The 24038-nt window shown below is 44.0% G+C and overlaps 1 protein-coding gene across 1 annotated transcript in view; it reads left to right on the forward strand.

Annotated features, from left to right (window-relative positions):
- GNAI1 (G protein subunit alpha i1) overlaps positions 1–24038 on the forward strand; it is a 78187-nt gene that overhangs the window by 44980 nt on the left and 9169 nt on the right. Inside the window, exons 2-6 of the mRNA XM_044769309.2 lie at positions 4506–4548; positions 4640–4781; positions 12923–13080; positions 17280–17408; positions 23425–23554. Coding sequence (XP_044625244.1) covers positions 4506–4548; positions 4640–4781; positions 12923–13080; positions 17280–17408; positions 23425–23554 — 602 coding nt within the window. The remainder of the gene's footprint in view (positions 1–4505; positions 4549–4639; positions 4782–12922; positions 13081–17279; positions 17409–23424; positions 23555–24038) is intronic.

Here is a 24038-nt window from a genome sequence, read left to right on the forward strand (position 1 = left end):
TTAGCTATCTCAGGCACGAATGGCTCGGGGAGTACTTCAATGGGGAGTTAACATTGGAGAAAGTGGGTCATGTGGGGGACCTAGATTCTGATGTTTACCGTCATTACCAAATTATTGTCCTATCCCAGAATGTCAGATCTATTCCCTAAATATGTATGTATTTATTTAAATATCAGTTCAGAGCTTCTTATCGCTAAATAGAAAAGATTTTTAGATTATTACCCCTGTTGGGGAATTATAATTAGAAACAAAATCTTCTCCCAACCCAGAAATCTTCTTCACAAAGGTAGTAGAGAAAGAAAACGCTTTTATTATTGAAGAACGTTGAACCGGACTGTGGTGTGCCTCTCGCAGGTTGTCCACCACGAGCGTCTAGAAAGGAATCTCGTCCTCTGATGTAGCGAGGCTGGTACTGCTTCTTACATGTTGTTTCCAAGATGATCAATAATAGTCCTTAAGTAAGAGGCTCACCAACGCCTTCCGGCACACTAGTTCATCCTGGCTGTACCTGGTCACTGGGGACCCCCTCTGTGTTCTTATCCAGAGGAGGAACAGTCTTCTGTCTTTCCGACAGGAGGCTAGTTTTGCAACCTGGAGTAAGGCGCCCACCCAGCTTAGGCTCCTGCCCTCCCAGAGAAACTGGGAGATGGGGCGCTGTCTCCTTGGACATTTGCATTTCAGAGAAACGGTGCCCACATCCTCCAGGAAGACATTCTGGGTCATAATGCTGACAAAAAAGGCCTATTTAGTTTTCAGAAGGATATTATATACATTTCAAAGAGAAGAGAAAGTACTTACAATTTTTCTGAAAATAGAGGCTCTAAGAGAAAGGAGGAGAAGGAACCTGCTCCCTTACTTTCAACTGGGATAATCCAGCCTCCTATTTTGAACTTCTGTTTGCCCTCACACCCTCTTTATTAGTGTTCTATCTTAAATATAGGGACCCTGATCTTGGGCATCTTTAGTAGCACCATGGTAAACAAAAGTGACTTTAAGTGCACTTGTAATTTGGACTAAATTGTAATCTAGTTTTATTCAGTATAAAAATTTTGAATTGTTGAATTCTACATAAAAATTAGGATTTCTTAAAAGTAGCATGGTAGTGTCAGGAATTGAGCATAACTTGACTGAATCACCGTTTTAATAGGTGAACAGTCTGTGATATGGGGCAGCTTACAACCCTGAAACCAGGGAATAAATGTTGTCAATATCATCCCAAGCAGAGGGTTGGACAAAAGAATCTTCTTGGAAGAAAAAAAAGGTATTTATTTCCTGAGGTCAGAGGATTTTTTTTTTTTCTTTTAAACTTTGCCAGCAGTTAAAATTTTAGATTTCCTCTACTGCTCCTCAATAGAATCAGGGGCAGGCACTATTCGGTCGCCATTTTTATAAGGTAAATTACATCATTCTATTCTAGGACTTAGAATCTAGCCAGGGGTTACTTTACGCAGATCTTGGTTTGTCTTGAGTTTTCCCCCGTCCCCTCCTTCTCCTTGCCCTAACCTGGAGCATTTCCCTTTCTGAACCCGGATCCTTTGGGAGGCCACCGTAGGTGGCTTCCCCTGGGCTGCGTTCCCTCGCCGTGGTGCTGTGGATGCTCCTCGGTCCTCCACCGTCTGCACGTGCGTTAGCATCGCATGCTGAGCTCCACTGCATGCACCTGCTGGCTCAGCATTTGCTCTCCAAGATGCTGTTTTCCATCAGCCACTTCCTCCGTGGGGAGAGGCCCGGGGACCCCTCGGTGACCCTGCCCTTGGCTTTACGGGCCTGCCGTGACCACACTGCACACGTTCTCGGCTCTGTGGGAGGTACATTCTCCCTTCCTTCTGCTCTGAAGTCCCGCTCATTTCACAGTGACCAGCTGGTTGACAGTTGCTTTGCAGGCCCCTTAGTCCCCTTGACTAGCTTGGCCTGGTGACCGTGGTGGCCACGTGCCTTGATCTCTGCTGATGGATACACGGTCTGTATGCCTTGATTCTTCTTGAGAGAAGGCTGCTCCCGCCCTTTTCATCCCGCCTCTGGACTTACAGGAAAGCGATAGCTGCCTAGCTGGGTGCTCTTAGGAGAATGTACCTTTTTCTCCCTTCCCTGCCCCTCCACGATCTCCCAGTATTTTTACAATATGGCTTCCTGCCCATCTCTCGAACGTGACCGTGCTGAGATTTGTAAAGTGTCCTTTCCCCCTTTCCTGTACACTCTGGGGAAGAAGGCTGGAGCCGTACCCGTGCGGCATTGCTCATTTTCCTCTTACGAGTCTGTCTGCGTGGAAGTGAGAACTGAAAACCATTAATATAAATTGCAAAGCTTTGAAACACTTCTTTTCAGCCTTTCTGCCTCCAGGATATCTATTCCGCAAAGAGTACCTTGTGACTAGCCAAGAAACTAGGTAGAAATTCGATTAGTAACACTGCCATCCTGATGCTTTAATGTTAGATGGTTTTCAGGATTTTTGCAACCACAAGCCACTGACTAGATGTTCTTTGCAAAGTAAGCTAAGTGTTCCGTGTCACCAATTATTTTGAGAGATGAGGGAATTAGAATTCAGAGATAACGGCTAACATCAGAAAAATTTGCTTTTTCCTCGTTAAGATTTAAAAATTCTCATATGTGTACACATAGTTCAACTATTACATATTCAACTATTCTTTACTGTTCCTGATTTTTCCCCTCACGTGGCTCTCAGACCTCAGTAGCTTGTCTCGTGTGACCTGTTCTCTGGGCTTTGAGTTGACCAGCTGCTGGGCAGCGCTTAGTGCTCCGGAGCCGAGGGCCCGCTCCCAGGTGGCCCAGCTGGACGCTGCGCCCGTGTGTTGCTCGGGCCGACGTCTCTTGAGTCTGAGAAACGCGTGAGCAGTAATGCCTGCCGTGGTGCCTTCCCGAGCCAAGTACACTGTTGACTAAGAACTAATGGGTTGTTTATCTTGGAATTGTTTTATTGGCAGATGCCCCGAAAGAGTCAAAGGCTAGCTGTGCCTGAAGAAGGCCCCCGTTGTGTATTCAGCTCCTGCTTTTCCGCTTAATATGCTGCTTATCTTGGGGAAAATTTCTTGAATATCAAATCACAAGTAAAATTAAAGCCCACCCCCACCCCGATTTTCAAATAGGCCATTTAACTATGACTAAGTCTCAGATGCCCCCAAGGATTTGGGGGTATGTGTGTCTGTGTGTAGCTGGAGGGGGAAGGGGCGAAGGGAATGGAGCCCAGAAAGATGCCGTCGAATGGTACCCGTCACAGAGAGCGTTAGTAAGTCCCATTACGTTTCTGGTTGACTGATGTTGTGTGTAGTGCAGCTTGCTGAGAATTCAAGTAGGAATGTGCAGAGTGAGAGGCAGGGGTCACACAGGGAGGGGGTCTGGACGTGACGAAGCAGGTGAGTGTGGTGTGTGAACGAGGACCACCACATGGTGAGATGCAGCGGGCCAGGTCGCGTTTCGGCAGGGGAACCAGAGTGAAGCTTTGGGCGTGGTCCGTGTAGGTGTTCTTGGAACTTAAGTTGTTCACTGATGCTGGAGCAGAGCACTGTGGGAATATCCCCGGGAAGATGGGGATGTGGGGCCCAGACAATGAAAACCCTGAGCCGGGTCTCTTAGACAGTGATAAACACCTCCACGACACGTGGCCCTGACAAAGACACGAGAAGCCAGAAGACGCTGTGCTGTCTTCCCTGTTTTGTGTTCTGCGCTCAGACGTTCTCCATGTCTAGCCATCGAGAGGAGCCTGACAAGTCATGGGTCTAATTTGACGTAAAGGTGGCAGCTCCTCTAAGTGTGAAGCGTAAGAGGGCGCTGGCTTTGTAACGGCCGTTTCGTCGGTCATACTTCCATGGTACGATGGCAGGATGCTGGGGACTCAGGTTGTGAGCAGACCCTGCATGTGGAGAGTGTTCTGAGAATGGGCTCATGGCGGCTGACAGGGACGATGGAGACATTTCTGTCTGGCTCACCGTCGCCCCTTCGGTGCTGGGGATCATGTTGGCTGCGTGTCAGCTGTTGAGTAGCAGTGGGTGAACACGTATTGCATGAGCCATAGCTATTTTCACATATATTCTTAAAGTATTTTGCACGTGGCTCCTGGGCATCACTGCCATCTACTTCACCAGAGCCAAAGGCTAAAATTACGATAATTGGCCAAACAGTTAAAACATCTTCGAGGGAGCAAGACTCTGAATAAAACTGCTTATGGTGCTTCAATTTAAGTTATAGAAGATTGAATTTTTAATGCTTTAGGGAACACACACAAATACCAATGAAAGATTTTTATTTCAGTTGGGTTTGCTGAATTTAAGTATTAAGAAATAATAGACAGATGGGCCTTATTTTTTTGAGAACTTTCCTATATATTTGGAAACCAATGAAGATCGTTTTGTTATGAAACAAAATTCGACTGTTTGTTAGAGACAGAAAGAGGGAATGTGTGTGTGTGTGTGTGTGTGTGTGTGTGTTGGGAACTGAGCAGACATAAGTGATGAAGTTAGAAATCCCGTATTGTATTTTCCTTTTTTCAGGTGCTGGTGAATCTGGGAAAAGCACCATTGTGAAGCAGATGAAGTGAGTAGAATGGACGTTGGGTTTGTGTTTTGCGCGTGGGTGTGCGCCTGCACCAGAGGAGTGAGTGTTCTCTGTTCCTCGGTCCCGGTAGGATCATCCACGAAGCCGGTTATTCGGAAGAGGAGTGTAAACAGTACAGAGCTGTGGTCTACAGCAACACCATCCAGTCCATCATTGCCATCATCAGGGCCATGGGCCGGCTCAAGATAGACTTCGGCGACTCAGCGCGGGCGGTAAGTTCTCAGATTCATTGGCGCCGGCCTGATGAGTGAAAAGAGTGACAATATTGTACCGTGTCACATGGATTTGTCAGCTGTCTCAGGACATTCTGTAAAAGGGAGTCACAAGGACCAGAGAAGGACACACGAGATCTCATGATCTGCCCTTTCTAGCTGGATGCGTTCCTTCCCCATCAGATGGTGGGCGCTCAGTACCCCTTGCAGTGCTTCCTGTGTAACCTGGTGCTCGGGAGCCGTGTATCCGTCACAGTTTGTAGCAGTTCCCACTGAGTTTAGTGAGCTGCCTCTTCAAGGTTCATTCTTATCGTTCGGAACGCTGAAATGATCTAATTATTTGTTTTCATGCCCGGACGAAAAAGCATTCTCATCTCCTAGAATGAGAGCAGTGTAAGAGTGAGCCTGTCTTTGGAATCGGAAAGTCTTGGCTGTCAGAAAACACACGTCAGAATTTCACGGCTAAAGGGACACGGCCCTTAGGAGACAAGCTGGCTGCACGCCTTTGTTTCGTGGGTGAAGAACCTGGAGCCCAGGAGAGACAGGACAGAAAGGGTGGTAACCCAGCACGCGGCTTGCTTCCTCCTTTCATTTCAAGTTTTATTATCTATACACGTGTGGCTTTTTCTTCACTGTTTCTTTGTCTAATAACATATAAGACTTGACCTTCCCAGAAACCTTTAACTGAATCTGTAGCTTCATTTTTAATTTTTTTTGTACAAAGGTGTATTATTATTGTTATCACTACCATACTGCTCCTTTTCATAATTCCTTTGTATTTTTATGTGTTCCATACGTGTGTGTGCTCTGTCCCTACTAACACTATGAAGATTTTTTTTGTTCGGAGACTATAGCTTTTTCTTCCTTTTTTTAGCAGAGGCTCAATTCACGCTTGATGGAAAAAAATGAATGAAAGCAACATTAGAAAATATACATTGGAGAAATCTGTAAAATACACCTGGTTTATTTTTTCTGAATTACTCTAAAATTTTTTCTTAAGTTACTGGACCATGATAATTTCCTAAGCTTTTCCCTTTAAAGAAAGATTAAAAAAGCTTAGTGTAATGACTTAAAATTTCCAAGTAGATTTCCAGCTCCTTTTTAATAATAATTCATCACATTCTTCTAAGTTGTCTTTTCTGAAAACAAGACTTGCTCATATCCAGGCATTTTTCTGCCTTGTCTGCTTCCTGCCCAGTCAGTCTGTAATTTATGCATTTATCATTTATTCAGTCAACAAATGCTCTTTGAGCTCTTCGTCTTACAGAGAGGAACCACCTTTAGACTGATAGAAATTGTACTGATACCACCTCTAACGATGGTGACTTTGGTCAGATTCCTGTGTGCGGGATTCTGCATTCCGCTCTTACACGTGATTCTTAGAGATTTTGTAGCCTCCGTTTTAGGGGGTGATGAAAGATCGCTGCAGGCAGTGTTTAATCCAGTCTATCTGTTTTCTTGTTTTTCTCTCATACATTCTTGCCACTTTCTGCTTAATTTCATTTTTTAACGTTCCTGGACTTGGTTTCAGGACTGACCGGGAACAACTGCTCACCACAGCCTTTTTGGTGCTGGTTTTCTGATGCTTGGGGGCGGCGTGCAGGCCTGCTGTGCTGCCTCGTCTGCCTTGCTGGTTCGACCGCTCTTTTCCTCCCGCTGCTCTGCCCTCCTAACGCTTTTCTTCCACCGTCAGCCTGTTGCTTCTGCCGTGTTAGCCGTGGTTGCTGACCCCTTCCCGCGGACGTGGTCTTGCTCTTGCGCTGGTTTCGATGGGTCTCCTCTGTGTGTCTCTGGTCATCTGGCCTCTGCGGAAGCTGTGAATACACGAGGCTCCAGGAACTGTGCTGAGGAGTCAAAGGATCAACGTGGCCTGCACGTGAGGAGGGGCCACTGGCGCTCGGTCTTGACTTGAAACGTGTATGAGTTTTCTAGACAAAAACAAGGAAAAACCGTTCTAGGCATAGGAAACAGTATTGTCTTTCTTCTGTGAACTCCGGTTAGTGTTCTTCACTCAGTTCTGTTAAATGACTTGTCTTTTTCACATTAATTCTCTTTAAATATTAGGGATATTAACCCTTCTTTATATTTTGCAAATATTTTTGTTCAATTTATTTCTTTTACTTTTTTTTTTTTTTTTGGTGAGGAAGATTGCCTGTGAGCTAACATCTGTGCCAGTCTTCCTCTGTTTTGTATGTGGGACGCCACCACAGCGTGGCTGACGAGTGGTGTAGGTCCATGCCTGGGATCTGAACCCACAAACCCCAGGCCGCCGAAGCAGAGCGTGTGAACTTAACCACTACGCTACCAGGCTGGCCCCTCTTTTCCTTTTTTGAAATAGCATTTTTCTTGTTATAGAACTCCTAAATAAAATTTCTGCAGTCATTTCTGACTTCTGTGTGTCTTGTTAGAAAGATATTCTTCGATTTATAATTATTTTTAAAACTACTCTTATTTTTCTAGAATGTTTATAGTTTTATTTTTTAGATTTCTCTCTTCACCCACCTGGAAATCTTACTTGTGTCTTGTGGTAGGTGGGATCTAAGTATATTTTTTACTCTGATCATTTCTTGCCTTAGAACCATTTATTAAATACTCCGTTCCTCCATAACTTGAAAATGCTCCCTTCAGCATTAAATTGGGTGTGTTTCTGGACTCCCATTTTTTGGGATATATTCTTTTCTTCCCAGATCACTCACTTATTAAATTAACCTCTGTAAGTTTGTTTCCTCATAATAAGATGGAAATAATAATAACTTCTATGTTGCAGGGCTGTGAGGAATAATGACACAATGAACATCGTGTTTACCTCACGCCCGGGTTGGAATTGATGCTCAGTAGATGTTTGTTGCCACTGTTGCTGTTGTCACCGTCACGTCGTTTTAGTTTCTCTTGCCTCATAGGATAAATTGGTATTTGGCAAAGTCAGAGCACCCATCCCATTCTTCTTTTACCAGAATATCAAGGCTGTTATGCGTTTATCTTCCAGATGGATTTGAGAATCAGCTTAATTCCCTGCACCCCTCTTCAACCAAGCAGAAAAAGCCTGTTGGTACCTTGATTGGAATGACATCTTAATGCCTAGGTTAATTTGGTGAGAACTGACCAAAAAGATGTAAAATTGTAAGAGAGGGTGACTGATTTGCTGTGGTTTCCTTCATATTTGGCAGTTACCAGATTTGCAAAGCAGATTATACATGACTTATTCAAAATGAGACGAAACAAAATTGTTTTTAAGCCTGTCGTAGAACAATCAAATTTTGTGCCTAATCATCCTTTCAAAACTCTCCCAGGATGGCTGTCATCAGGCTGTGGATGGTGATGATATATTGATAGATTAGATTACTGTTTCTAATACTGTGAAATTAGGAAAGCGTTATGTGGGGCCTATTAGCATGTGCTGCTCAAAGGATGATCCGCGGCCCGGGTCAGTGCACAAGCACGTGCACAAGGCAAATACAGAAATTAGGGGTAAGCATTTAGAGAGACTTATTGCCATCGATAGGGTAATTTATATGTTGATTCTGATAGTTTAAGAATGTGGATTTATATTTTTATGTCATTTAAATTTTATTTTTCTAATGGTATTAGTTCCGAAATAGATTGGAAACAAATGAATGTAAGACAATGTAAAACAGGATGGGTCCTCTGTCACAGATGGTTTGAGAAGCGCTCACTTGGAATAACATAGGCTGGAGGAAACAGAAAAGTCTGCCTAGCGTTGACCGAAGAAGCTCCTTTCCCCAGCCTCAGCGTGCGCCTGCGTGGCCGCCACTCTGTGCCTCGAATCTGTCATTTGTTTCGTTAGTGCACACGTGTCCGCCATATTTGCCAGATTGCTTTGGAGAAGGTTGACTCCATTCACCTTCCCGTTAGCGGCTGACCAGGGTGCCTTTTCTTAACGCTCTGGGTAGCCAACATTTAGGAGCCTTACGTTTAAAAAATGTTGGCTCGTTTGTTAGCAAGTCTTATTTCAGTATAATTTGTATGTTCGATTTTTAGTGTAGTTGTACAGTTTTCCGTATCTTTATTGGCTGCATTTTCATTTCTCTACGTTAGTGGCCTGTTTCATCCCTTGTTCCCCTACCTGTTGGAGCCTTGGTGTTTGATAGTCTGTTGGCCTGTTTGCATGTGCACGTGATACCCCTTGTCCACTGACATAAATATTCTCTCACGTTATGCTGATTGCCTTCAGTTTTACGGTTTCGGGTTTTTAAATCTTGCCATATTATTTCTTCCCTTATGTTTAAATTTAGAAAATCTCTCAACCAAAGATTTACCAAATATACATGCAAATTTAACATTTTTTAGACTGAATTTTAACAGTTTTCTGTGTTTATTCTTTAATCCCTCTGAAACTCATTTTGTCGTATCCATGGACTAAGGATCTACTTCATTTTTTTCCTCTTCAATGGCTAAATCTATTACCGTTTTTTGAATAATCATATTCTTTCCTGCTAATTTACCTTTATCCTATAATAGGTTCAGATTTGGGATTTTGTTTCCTGGTGAGCTACATTAATACCAGACAGTCTACAAATTGTCAACTTTTAATATCGGATATTTAGCCTGCCTTCTCTGGTATCCCTTTTTTAAAATGTTCCTAGTTATTTGTGCTTGTTATTTTTCCAGATGAATATTTGAATAGGTTTCGTATTCTGGCTCATGTTTGCAAACTAAGATGATGTTACAGGATTATATTGTTTTCATTCTGAGAGATACCCATTTATATATGTGGCAAAGTGATATTAACCCTATTTGAAATGTAGTATGTGCCTCCAGCTAGTATTTTCTATTTCCTTCTATTCACGTATCAATTATCCCATATTTCTGTATCTCTTTGGACAAGTTCTATCGTCCATATAAAGAAGTCTTAGGTATTTTTTATTAACTTGAAAATAAAAAGTATATATTTATGATTCGTAAATACATGCATAACATTTATATTTGCATAATGCATTTATTGTAATTTTTCATCTTGACATAATGAAGCTCGTGATCAATACAAATCAGTCAAAATGTTTGCTGTCTGCAGTTTAGTTGAAATTAACGTAGAATATTTCACTTTTAGGCTTTTTCCTCCTTTTAACCATTGCTATGGGAAAAAAGGAAAAGGATTTCTTCTTTCCTTGCGTCAGCCATTTTTACTTGGGTTACGTTTGTGTTTTTAGAGGAAAAAAAGTTGCAAGTTTGCGTATTTCTGAATCAAAGCAATTCTTTAATGTCTGGGATGGGCGCCGTGAGCTGGCAGCCGGAACGCCCCCACTTTCCCCGGATTCGCTCAGGGCGCACTGCCTGTGACGGGAGCCGTGTGGCTCTCAGATTTATGGGGTGAGTGTGTGCTTAGACACGCGGATAAAGGAGGAGCTCTTGTGTGTGGTTTTCCGAGTTTGTTGTTAAGCAGTAATTGAGCTAAACCATTGGAACAAGAGAGTTCCATACACGTAACTATTATGACATCAATATATGATCCTTCTGGCCCCAAATTGAGAGGTGTCACTGTTTTTTGACACTCTTTTATCCTACGATTTAGCCTCTGTTGTGGAAGAGCTTTCTGACATTTTCTGTTCCAACTCTTGATCTCATTCATAAATTCTCTCTGCTGTATCACAATAAAGAATCATCCAGCCTTTGCTTAAAAACTTCTCTTTCTCGTCCCCCCTTTATTTTTTTTTTTGGATGGCTTTGGTTGTTTAAAAAAAAGTGTTCTTCTTATTGAATTGAAATCTGATGTCTTTTGCCCTAAGAATTCTTCTTTGTCTGCTCTGTTTCCAAATGCAGAGTCTACTCTTTCTTACCTCTCACGATCCTTAGTATGTGGGAAGACAGCGTCATGGTCCCTCCAAGCCTTGCCCGTCCTGGGCAGACCCTTCTGAGTTCTCACGGCGGGGGACAGCCTCAGATCAGACAGACGGTGACGCTCAGAGAGCACAGGTGCCCCCGACTGACTGTCTGCAGAGAAGGCCCTCCTGCCTGCGTCAGCGATAAGATAGTTGTCATCATTCTACAGTTTTAAAATTTACCCTGTTAGGCAACACTACTTACCAGTCATTGACTGACTAATATGTTGGATTGGGTGACTCATTAGCTGTGAGACTTTACGTGAGTTGCTTAACCTCTCTGTGCCTCACATTTTTTTTATACAAAACAAAAATTAGAATAATTGCTGAAGTACCTTCCTGCTTAAATTTATTACCTTAAAGCTCATCTACTGACGTCTGAATATCCTGCTAGTGACACTGAAGCGAACATTCCGATTAGTTTTTCAGGGAAAAGAGACGATTTTACATTTTTGTGGATAGGACATATTTTTGAATGCCGCAGAGAGAGCACATTTTATAAACCCAGCTTCCAAGGCTTCTCCTGTCCTGTCTTCTGGCTGCTTCCTGGAAGGTTTGAAGAGGATGTGATCTTATGACCCATCCCAGAAGGCGGGAGTCCTTTCTGTCAAGAAATTTTACAAAAATTGAAGAAAGACAGAAGGAAAGCTCATTTAAAATCCCACTTTACTGAAAAGTACTTTTCTGAAGTGGATGGAGATAATTATGTTGATGTCCGTTAATTAACGAAAATGACCAAATTTAGAAATTTCTCCTATTCAGGTAAATGTTTGGAAGACTGAATTGTTGTTTACTGGAATTACTAAATGGTGCTCAGAATGACTCAGAACCTGGTTACCTCCGGGTTTATTAAGGATATTGTGCACGTGTGGCTCGCTTGCATGCGTTTCTCTTGTGATTTACTCAAAAGGGGAACACATGCTTGCATCGTATGTTCCCATGCTGAGAAACTTAATATTTCCCGCAGTGGGTTCCATCTGAAAAGGAAGGGTTTCACAGATTGGCCGCAGAAGGAGTTCACACACCGTCAGCTGGCGCCTCTGCCAGTCTGGGTCACCGGATGCTTCTCGTGTGCACCCCTTACCCTGTGCACCCTCCCTTCATGAACATCCACCACGGTGCTTTGGAAAAACTCCCCTTGCGAACAGTTAGGGGTCGTCCGCCTGGTTAACACAAAGCCATGGTCTCAGGTGGAGAATCAGCTGTGTTGCCTGAGGACAGTGCCCGGCACCATTGCTGCTACACACGCGTGTGTTTGAAACGTGTAGTGTGAATTGAGATGCGCTGTCCCTGTGAAGTGAACGCCAGATCGTGAAGACTAAGTACGTATCAAAGCGAATATGAACCATCTTATTCATAATTTCCTATTACATGTTGGAATAACGCTTCATAGACAGGTTAAATAAAACTGTGAAAATGAGTTTCACTTTTTTTTTACTTTTTAGAATGTGGCTGTTAGAAAATTTAGAATTGCATCGGTGGCTCCCACTGTATTTCTTTTGGACCCCACTGCCGAGCGTGGTCGATCGCCTGCGGATCAGAATAGCTGTACATATTTGTAGCCTCAAAACTTAAGGGAAATTTAATTAACTTTGTATGCAAGATTCCTTCATTTAAAAACTTCCGCGTGCCGTCTTCTCTATGCATCTTGAGTATTTCTGCCCCGGATCTGTGTCTGTTCTGTTTTCTGCACCTGATCAGCGGGTACCTGCCACCCTCCTGCCCGTCGATGTTGACATACATCCACTTTACAGTCTTCTGAGAAGTGTCCGGCTGCCCCGTGAAACGGTTCTTGCTCATTCTACGTTGATCTCTCCCTTCTCTCAACTCACTTTGCGTCTACAGAGTGTATCAGAGGCTGACATTTCATTAGACTCTTATCTTCATGTCTAAGTGTTAATCTGTTTCTTAGATTCGAGACGTTTTGGGGACGGAGGGAGCAAGGGTACATCCTTCTGTTTTCTCCTAAGTGGTCCTTTTCAGTGTCCCACAGACTGTCAGTGGACGGTGGGCTACGTGTCCCCTCACGACCTCCAAATGTGGTGGTGCTTCCGGCTTCCTCGCACCTATAGAGCTCTCACTAACATCACAAAACATAGACTCACGATTTAAGATGATGCCTTTCTGATTCAGCCCATTTTTTTCAGGGGTGCTTTAGAAAAATAAAAGTTCTGACACCAATAAAAAAACGTAAAGGAAATTCCCCGTTGCGCCTTTTGTGACCCGTAACGTCCCCCTTTGTACTTTTTATTGGTAACGTCTCCCTTTTTCCTTTTTTTTGCAAAACGGCCTTCCGATGTTCAGGATGATGCCCGCCAGCTCTTCGTGCTCGCGGGGGCTGCTGAGGAAGGTTTCATGACGGCGGAGCTGGCCGGGGTTATAAAGAGGTTGTGGAAAGACAGCGGTGTGCAGGCGTGTTTCAACAGATCCCGCGAGTACCAGCTCAACGATTCCGCAGCATAGTAAGTACTCCTAACTTCAGAACCAACGATGATGAGTAATTGCCTCGAGTTGCATATACCCCCCAAGTCGCTTCTGTTGCAGAATTGGCTGACACATCCCAGTACAACGCAGGACATCAGGGTGACAGTGTTGGAAAGCTTTCTCCGTCTTTCCTGTGTCTGTCTGTAGACAGCAGTGCCGTTATTTCTCTTGTGTTCAAAAGTGTCTCGAGACTCATGCTTACGTGACTCCAATTGGAACACGCAGAATGGGAATTTCCAGTGTATTTCTAAGAAAGTAGCTGGAACTTTTCACAGTTCACTCTGAATTTGGGGGTCTCTCCAGATGGCCTGGGACAAGCCACAGGGAGGGTCACTGACGGGGGTTCTTGTCATTGTGCTGATGGTGCCTGGAATGGGTTGGCTGTCCGGTCCCAGGCACCTTGATGACATGCACCCTTTTTAAGGAGGTGTCTGCTCATCCCAATATCTTTTCCCACAGTGTAGAATAGCTCTGCACTCGAGAATTGTCAGTTGTATGTGTCTTGTTGCCTTAGACATCTAAGGACAGCTTTTTGGCAGAAAAATCTGCCCTGGTTTTCTAGGTGGTGGCCCAGAAAGTTTGTAAAGCAAGATGTGAGAAAACCTAATCAGGGTGCTTTCTGCTTGGTGATCTACATAGAATTAAAAAAATAGAGTATTTGTTTCCGTAATTTGGCAAACATCTTCAAAAACGCCACATAGGATGTGAGTAGGAATTGTTGGTCTTAAAGCACATGTTCTGCCCTCATTTTCCTTTCCAGGATTGTTCCATCCTCTTGACAGAGCTCTTGACTCTTAGGGACACAGTGAGGATCGCTCAGAAGATGACAAGTATTAGGTCTCAGGAAATACACACACTTTGACACAATGGAAAACAGACAAATGGGGTCTGGCTCCCCTTACGCCACTGTTATCAAACAGCCTGTCATCTGTCGCACATCAGCAAACTCCATGTGTGTTACATCAGTGATTGGGTGCGAGTGAACCAATAATGCATATTATTGTATAACCCATGGTAATTTTTATAATGCTATTTCTTAATCTATATTTTTAATTTTTTCTTTTTTTTTTGCTTTTTCTCCCCAAATCCCCCCAGTACATAGTTGCATATTTTTAGTTGTGGGTCCTTCTGGTTGTGGCATATGGGATGCCGCCTCAGCATGGCCTGATGAGTGGTGCCATGTCCACACCTGCGATCCAAACCAGTGAAACCCTGGGCCACCGAAGCAGAGCATGTGAACTTAACCACTTGGCTACGGGGCCGGCCCCTTTAATGTTTTCTATGTATATAAACCATATATATTATCACAATGCAGTTTAGATATATTTGTGTAACACCTTCCTTTTTTTTTTTTTTTTTGAGGAAGATTAGCCCTGAGCTAACATCATGCCCATCTTCCTCTACTTTATATGTGGGATGCCTACCACAGCATGGCTTTTGCCAAGCCATGCCATGTCCACACCCGGGATCCGAACCAGCAAACCCCGGGCCACCGAAGCGGAACGTGGGAACTTAACTCCTGAGCCACTGGGCTGGCCCCATATGTCACACCTTCTTATTGCACATGTAGCCCATCTCCCCAGCTGGAGGCCTCCCTTCTGCTAGGAAATATTCCTCGTCTCCCTTAGGAGGTCCTTGCCTCTCTGTTTTGTGTACCCTTAATACGTTGTGTTTTCTTTCACAGATTTACATTTCCTTTGAGGCAATTTGATTTACACTTACACTGAGACCTTTTGATTATTTTCTGTCTTGGCCGCCACTCTGTGAATTCAGCGAGGTCTGTCTCTGCCCAGGCTTCTGTCTCTGTTGCCTGACACGCAGCCGTCACTCAGGATGCCCTTGATTAATAATGAATGGATGAGCTACCACCCTTTACGGAGGCTGGAAGAGAAATTAGGGAAAGTTAGAGAGAGCAGGAACACAGCTCTTGGGCCGTGGTGTTGGTTTCGGCCTCACCAGCACCTGCAGGAAGGGCCACACGGGGGTCACCGTTATGGTGAGAAGATGCTCTGAGCCGAGCCCGGCAAGGGGCTGTTTCAGCAGTTATGGGGCGCTTTCCAGGGACACTGTTTGAAGTCTGTGTCCCCTGTGGGGGACGTCCTGGGCCCCTCAGTCTGTTGCCAGAGACGCCCCCTCTCCTCTCATGGTGCTTGGACATGCGCTGAGGAAGACATGTCACTTTGGCTCCCCGTTATTTTATTACTAATCATCCTGACATTACGATGGCAGTAAAGGGACGAGGACGTCACAGAGATCTTGTTCACGGCCGTTACAGGCGTCACGATTTCCGAGGTCTTGACCAGAGATGGGGAGGTGCCACCAACGTTGCCAATAAGACATCTAACCACCAGTTCACACTTTAAATTCACAATCATTTAAAACAATTGGAGTTTTTCACAACGCCTGTTTTTCTGTTTTCGTTTTGTTGAAATATAAACGTGTGTTACTTTTAGAGGCTATTAGAACTCTAGCAGTTTTAAGCAAAGAAATATTCCTGTGAGTGATCAGAGCACATTTTAAATAAGAGTAGCTCACCGTTTCAAAGACACAATTCGTAAAATTGGGCTGTGGCCCGTTTTGTTTATTTAGATTTTCCTCCAATAAGGTGTAACACTATATATGTGGGATTAAAAAGAGATAAAGTATTGGGGGATTATCAGCAATGCAGGAATAAGATTTTTTTTTGCTTGAGGAGGATTGGCCCTGAGCTAACATCTGTGCCAATCTTCCTCTATTTCGTATGTGGGATGCCTCCACAGCGTGGCTTGACGAGCAGTGTGTATGTCCGCACCCAGGATCCAAACCTGCGAACCCCGGGCCACCAAAGCAGAATGTGCAAACTTAACCTCTGCACCGTTGGGCTGGCCCCCGTAATAAGATTCTTTTAAATTCAGTACATACAATACAGATAACTCAAGCTGTCCTCTCTCTGTGTGTTCTGGTGTCAACACCACGTACATACACTTAGCCATCTGAAACATTTTGATTACTAATTTAATGTTCAGATTGTTTTCCGACTCCATCTCCACAAATCAAATATTTATTGAGCCCCTTTGGTTTGCAAGATCCCGTCTGAATGCCAAGGGCAGTTTCGGAGGATAACATCAGTTAAAGGTGCAGGAGTGGGTGCCTGTCAGCAAGACGCCTGGATGCCTCTTCTAAATCCTCCTGGGCCGTTCCCCTCCAGAATTTGGCAATGCCCCCCACGCCCAGCTGACCTTAGGACTCCTTCCAGACTTCCCATTCCAGGTTACGCATAGCCTGCCCCTGGCCTTCCTCTCTGAGAAACAAACTGTGGCTCCTCCTGCCCCCGTGTTCTTTCCCTGCTTCTCCTGACATGATTGACATTCCTGTTTATCCGTCCCGCTGTTCAGATCTGGGTGAACCCCCCTCACTCTCCCCGAATCCTTCTTTACCACATTCATGTTCCTGTCTCCACGCCGAGACTCTGTATAACGTTACTGACTCTACTATATAACGTGACACGTTAATTTACACAGAATCATGGCGTGGTGTGACACCAGGATGGTTTCATATCACAACGAGTTTGGCGTCATCGGCCGAGAGCGTTGAATGAGTGACTGGTCAGTGAGCGGTGCAATGCAAAGATCGGTTAGGGAGCCAGTGAAACGTGAAGGAAGGGAGCCTATGGGTGTTCCCCTTCACAGAGCTTCAGGCTGGTCATAGAGGAACAGGATCCAGTTCAGCTTCGGCCAGAAGTTCCCTCATCACTTTCCCGAAGACTGAGACTTCTTAAATCCACAACAGATGAGTAATGTCTGGACGTGAGCGCAGCCCTGCATCGAAAAAGTGGAATCAAAAGTTTTAAGAAACAAACTCATGCTGCACACTTAGTTTGGGTGGTTTTTGAAGAAGTTATTATTCTGTTTTCTCCCCCAGCAAAGAGAATGACTAATCACTGTCCTTAAGAAACACAGGACACAACCTTTAAAAAAACGTTAAAAGAGCTTTGTGGCTGGAGAAGTAGAGACGTTTTCATTGCAGTGGGATTCCTGTAAGATATAAACTTAAATTGGTTGTATTACATCATTACACAGAAATGTAAAAACTGCCAGTAATTTGGAATATTGCATGCGTTCGAAATGTTTCCTCTTTATTTAGATGCTCTTTACTGGCTGTGTTAACTATGAGCGTATTGTTTTCTTTATTTTTTCAGCTACCTGAATGACTTGGACAGAATAGCACAAACAAATTACATCCCCACTCAACAAGACGTTCTCAGAACTAGAGTGAAAACTACAGGAATCGTTGAAACCCATTTTACTTTCAAAGATCTTCATTTTAAGTGAGTAGCTTCAAAACATATCATTTATAAATTTAGATAGAAAACACTTTGGGAAAAAAGTATAGTAAACGTTTCAATAAATTTAGGGTTGGAAATTACAGAAAACTTTTCTCAGATGATTGGACAAAAAGAATTTTGGGGTGAAAGAGGGAAAGAAACATTCTTAAGAGGAATATTTATATTTTTATTTAAGAATGATAGCTATGCAAATTCCAGTTGCCTATATTGTTCACAGGGATGTAAATAAAAATAGTTTTTGGTTTTCATTTCTAAATAGAAAATACTCTCTAATATTTTATATTTTGGGAAAGTGTTGCTATCTATTTTTAGGTAAAAAGAGAGAGTTTTACTGATAGAATATGTGCTTATTTATGGAAATATTAAAAAGGAAGGGTAGCTTTTAAAAATTTTTCCTGAAAAGTTTTGTTCATGCGAACTGATGTTTGCACTATTTCGAGATGAAAAACATTCATTTAATTTCGAGCGTGCTGAATTTTCACATTCTGACGCCCAAGCAGAGCAGAAATGAGAGGGAATTGGAGTTCATTTTATCCAGTGCACTCATCTCGTCACGAACCCACCTCGGGAAGTTCAATTAAATATCACGTTCACATTTATAGGACTCATTTTCTTTTTCCAATAAATAACAGTTTTCAAAGTATGAGAAAAACTGCTGGACTTCAGTTAATGCTGATGCCCTTAAGCAGTCGTGATGATAAGGCAGAATTTCTGAAAGCCCCTTAAACAAAGGTTCCTGTCCAAGATAAACAGATGTGCCTAAGCTCACTCATGAACAAGCTCACAATTCCAGACCGTGGGGAGCACAGTTAAATATGTGCAATTACACCTCTGATTCCCCGTAAGTATTTTAAATATAATGCATTTGTTACTATCATTTGTCACTAATTTATCCCACGTTCAGTGGTTCATGTAATTGAATTTTCCAGAAAACTAAGATTTCATTTCAATTTTCCATGGCAACTTCCCTCCCAGGAAAACAAACCTTGCCCTGCTCTCTTAAACAGAGACACGGATCCTAATTCGTTTATCTGACCGTGCAACCTGCTGTTTTAACACAGGGTGTGGTTTTGCATCTGCTTTTTATTTTTTTCTGTTTCCACTATTTTTTTTAAGCTGTCAGTGGGTGTTTTTTCGCTGCTGGCATTCTCTCTGACTGAAATCATTCACCTCCTTTTAGTCTGCTCACGACTCCTAGGATGTTAAGTGACCAACTCGGGAATATTCAAATACTGGGATTTCAAATAATCTGGTATGTCTTATCTGAGCCCTATTTTCATATTTATCTTAAAATTAAGAAGTGATTTTGATTATAAGGAAGCCCACTGTTAGAATGAGGCTCTAAGGATGTTCTTGTTTTTAAACCAAGTGCAGCTTAGATTCTGACTTTTTGCTTTTTATTTACCTTGCTTTAAAGACCCTATTTTATAGCAAATTTACATTGCTATGTTTGGATAATGGCTTTATTCTAACCATTCAGTGCGGGGAGAAAATGCATGGGGTCGGGATGAGCACGTCAGGGTCCTAGACCCAGGCCCCTGCTGGGTATGAGGGCAAACTGGGTTAAGATTCTTCCCGAGGGTGTTGCAACCTTGCGTGTTGTCAGAGGTTCAGACATCAAATGAGTTATTGTCTGTGGAGGGAGAGCCTGCGGACGGTGGAAATGCAGTGGTAGATGGCTCAGTCCGTCCTCTGGTACTTAAAACAGTCTAACTGTAAAGTCCGGCTCCAGGCTTGCTGAGATCCCCCTTAAACGTTCGCTTCCAGACCACACTTTTCACCTCCAGCCGAGGTTTCTCAGAGTTGTCACTGCAGCATCTCGCAGGCGCCCTGATTCAGTGAGGTCGTCCCTCGTGTGGTCCTCGCCGTGCGTCCGTTTCTCCTGCCCTGTCCGGTGTCCCTGGTGAGGTAGAATTTCTCAGGATGCATTTAGTCACTGTTTCCACCTGCCGCCTTGAAGATAAACACAGGTCTGTCAGGAACTGCAGACAGACTTTGTCTTATTTTGGATCTGAATTCTCTTAAATTACTGTCATTGCTCACATATGGTTTCAACTTTGATGTGTGTGCTCAATGAGCCTCAGGAGAACGAGGGCAGAAACGTACTTAGGATGATTCCACTGGGAGGTCATCAGCGTGCTTATCATTTTGTGTGTTTTGTGCTGTAATTCATTGTCTGATTTTAACTGCCGATGTAAAATTTCAGTTGCACTTATTTTGTTGTATGGTTGGAATTAACAAATTCAGAATGAGGTGATAAGGTGTTATACTTTAAGAATATATATTATCACCTCCATGACCAAGCATTTGTGGAAGGTGTCTCTGTGGATTATTTTGCTCTGAAGAATCAATGCTTGGGGCCAGCCCATGGGTGTAGGGATTAAGTTCACGTGCTCTGCTTTGATGGCCCAGGGTTTGCAGGTTCCGATCCCGGGCGTGGACCTGGCACGGCTCATCACCCATGCTGTGGCAGGTGTCCCACATAAAATAGAGGAAGATGGGCACAGATGTTAACTCAGGGCCAATCTTCCTCACCACAAAAAAAAAAAAAAGAAACAGTTTTATTTTGCTATTATGTGTTTGCTGATATAGAAGCAAAGTACCTCATCTATTATAAAATTGCCATCGTAATATAAGACAAGTTTCTCTAGTAATATAAACGTGTAGTGGGTTTTGGAGCGCAGTGTTGTGTTTGTGGGGTTGATGTCTGTGTGTGGTCAGCTAGCTTTGCATCAGTCAGTCGTGGTCATGTAGGTGTTAGCTGAGTCTGAGGACAAGTCCACACATTGCAGGATCTCCAACATCCCCTTCCACCTTTCCCCTCTCCCTAAAGAAAGAAACCTAAGAAAACTCAAATTCACTCCCTATTTGATGCTAAAGTCCTATCTTTTCTTTTCTTTTCTCTTTTTTTTTTGAGGAAGATTAGCCCTGAGCTAACATCTTTTGCCAGTCCTCCTCTTTTTGCTGAGGAAGGCTGGCCCTGAGCTAACATCTGTGCCCGTCTTCCTCTGCTTTCTATGTGGGATGCCTGCCACAGCATGGCTTGTCAAGTGGGCTGTAGGTCTGCACCCGGGATCTGAACCGGTGAACACCCACGGGCCGCTAAGTGGAGTGCATGAGCTTAACCACTATGCTACCGGGCCGGCCCCTGTTCTTAGTCGTTCTTGCTCCTTGGTTTATGAGTTAGACCAGTGATTCTCCAGACATAGTCCCTGGATCAGCAGCCCCAGCTTCATCCGCCTGGCATCTGGTGCACACTGAACTTTAAGAAACGCAGGCTTAGATTGAAGGTCCTTGGTTTGTGACCAGTATGTGAATGGCTCTCGTTCATTTCTAAATTAAGTAGATTGAAGAGATGTCGTCCGTGGTCACGTTACTTTGTGATCAAGTAAAAGCTCTTTTATGTTTAACCTTCCCACCGCGTACCTGGAAGATCTAGATTTTTAACGTCATGGAGCAAAGTCTATTGTTGCTCGAAGGTGTTTGAAAATATTCTGTAGGCACAGTTCACTCAGTCATTCAACAAACGTTAGGAAGTGCCCTTGTGTGTGTCCAGTGTGGGGCATATAGAACGCACCAGACAGACAAGTCTTTGCCTTCATATTGCTGGGGGTGGGGGTGGGAGGTTAAATATTTAACAGGCTGGGGGTGGTAATTCCTATAGTGAAGAACAAAGCCAGCAGGGCTGCTCTGACAAAGTCGAGGAAACTAGGTGTCATAAAACAACGGGAGCCGATTGATTCCCTCGTGGTTCTGGGGGCGGAAGATTGAGATCGTGTGTCGGCAGGACTGAGCGTCTTCAGGCTCTAGCCGTGGGGCCTCCCCGCCTCTTCCTGCCTGTAGTGGTGGCTGGCGGCCGTTGGTGCTCCTTGGTCTGTGGCCACATCCCTGCAGCCCTGGGCCCTCGTCACGGGGCCGCCTTTCCCGTGTGTGTCTGCTTCCCTTTTGCCTGATAGTTCATTCCTCGGTTTCTCTCTTTCCCCACTTGGCTGGGTCGCATCCTCAGCTGAAGATCCAGGTTCCCCTCCTTCAAGTCCGACCTTACACCCGGCTCTAGAACGCGGTTAAGCAAGGTTTCTGCCGCCTTACAACGAGGGTGGCCTTTCCTCAGTGTCCAGGAACGTGTTTCTCCTTCCTTCTGAGACCTCATCGGAGACATTTAACATTCGCATCCCCCCCTGACGTCGTGTTCATGGTGATATGTATTCTCTAAGGGGCGAGCTTTTCCACCGTCCTCTTCACTTCCATCAAAGTCTCACCAAAATCACCTCGAAGGTCCATGCTCCTAACCGACCATCTTTTCCAGGAAATCTGGGCTTTTCCTGTCCGGTAACTTGAGATTCTTCCAGCCTCTGCCTGTTCCCCAATTCCAAAGCCACTTTCACGTGTTTAGGAACGTGAGAGCATCACCCGGCTCTGGGAACTAAGATCTGTATCCATCGGGGTTCTGCAGAGAAGCAGACCAGCGGGCTCTGTCTGTTTCCAGGAATTGGCTTCCATGCCTGTGGGGCTGGCGAGTGTGAAATCCATAGGGCCAGCGGGATGGCAGGCGCCCACAGAACCTGGCGTTCGCAGGCCTGCGGCCGAATCTCTTTTTCCCCTGAGAAAGCTCGGTTTTTGCCCGTCAGGCTGGTCAGTTGATTCGGCGAGTCTGCCCACGTGATCTCAGATAATCTCCTCTATGGAGTCAGCTGATTATGGATGTTAACCGCGACTCTGAAATACTGTCCCGGCTGTGCCTGGATTCGTGTTTGGTTAAATCGCCGTGTGATGGCCTAGCCAAAAGTCCATGACAAAACGAGCCGTCGCAGAGGGACGCGCGCGCTGGGTGGGTTTCCTTGTTGTTTATATCGAGTGGTGGGGAATCGTGACCTCTGATCAGAGGACTTCTCTAAAAGTATGTTACCTTTTTGGTCAAGTTATTTTCAAATTGTGTTCCTTGGCAGGTTAACAAACGGGCCATGATTTTATTTTCTTTCATGTTGTTTGTGTCCGATCTTTATCACCAGCCGTCCTTTTTGGATCTTACCCGTTTTATGGTGTGGTCGAATCATTTTGTTACGGAGCATATTTCAACTTAACGAATGATTTACCAGCCAAACCAATAGCAGGAAGGCCGCTGAAATGATGACAGAAGTAGCAGGACTAGCTGGTGGACTCAGATTTGGTTTATAGGCCAGTGCGACTCCGCAGGGAAAATTCCTTTGCTGACAATTAAATCAGGACTGTTTTAATTAGTGCATCATCTCGATAAATGGAACCTTTAAAAATGTACCAGTTTGCATAGTGTTTCCATTATGTAAGTGGTTATTTCTAGGTTGCATAACATAATCTATGTGAGTTGCAACCTTTGCTTAACTTAAACTCTTATCAGAAAGAGAGGAAAAAAAGATTGTCGCCTTTATATTGTTTCATGGTGTACTATTATATATTGTGTAAAAATTGAGTTTTTCAGTCTTAACTTAAAAACTATTCGATAGGGCCACTCATTCATCTCCTATTTCATCCCATTTTTCTTGTACACCATAGTTTTAACTTTTCATTAGCAGCCTCTTTGCCCCGTCTGAGTCGACTGCTTGCTCAGCTTTTTCTTTCCTGGTTTACGTGAAAGTCTTGCTTGTTTCCTCTGAGAGAAAAGGACTTTTTGTAGTGGGCGGGGCCCCTCTCTTTGCCGTGACTTCTGCAACTCGAATTTCCCCCGTTTTCTCTGCCTTCCCTAATTGCTTCATGGGACTCTCAGGGTTTAATGTTCTGCTCTAAGTGTTCTCATCTGTCAATGAATGTCTTGTTTTCTTTGAGGGTATTTTGGGGTTTTCTTGTTTTGTTTTGAGGTACCCCCTCCTCTCCATCAAAATTTTCTTCCCATAGAGTCCTTTTCTCCTTTGTTCCCATCCCACCTTCCGCCTGCAGTTTGGAGCTTTTCTGTTGATGTTATAGAATGCCTCGGAGCTTCTGAACATTTCATTTGACGCTAAACTCATTAGTTTTCCTCTTACAGAATGTTTGATGTGGGAGGACAGAGGTCCGAGCGGAAGAAATGGATCCACTGCTTCGAAGGCGTGACCGCCATCATCTTCTGTGTGGCGCTGAGCGACTACGACCTGGTTCTGGCTGAAGACGAAGAGATGGCACGTAGACCCGCTTTTCAAGATTGGGCATGGGATAGGAAGAGCCGGAGATGCTGACGAGAATTTTTCCGAGAAAAATGCTTCTTGGAAAACTTCTTGAGAAATTCTCGCTAATGTCTGAAGCATTTCAAAGTTCAGGCTCATTTCTCTCATTTCTCTGTCTGGATACTAAGAGGGAAGTAGATCAAGGAGCACAGAGGAAAAGGAAAAGGCTGAGACTTAATCTTGCCTCAACCGTACATGCCTAACTCAGCGTTTCCTGCATCTGGTCTCTACATACTGAGCGGAGATAAACTTATTTCCACGATACCCCAATGCTCGTTGTTCTTGACTTGTTACTACTGCTCAGATCACTCAGTCATCTTTGACCCGAGTTATACTTTGCTGTTGCCACGTGATTTTCACGTGTGTCTCAATGTACCCTTAATCTGGAGGCAATATTTTTAAATAGAAATTTAAAACTCAATCATTTTGAATCAACTTT

This window comes from Equus asinus, chromosome 1, assembly GCF_041296235.1.
Source record: "Equus asinus isolate D_3611 breed Donkey chromosome 1, EquAss-T2T_v2, whole genome shotgun sequence".
NCBI lineage: Eukaryota > Metazoa > Chordata > Mammalia > Perissodactyla > Equidae > Equus > Equus asinus.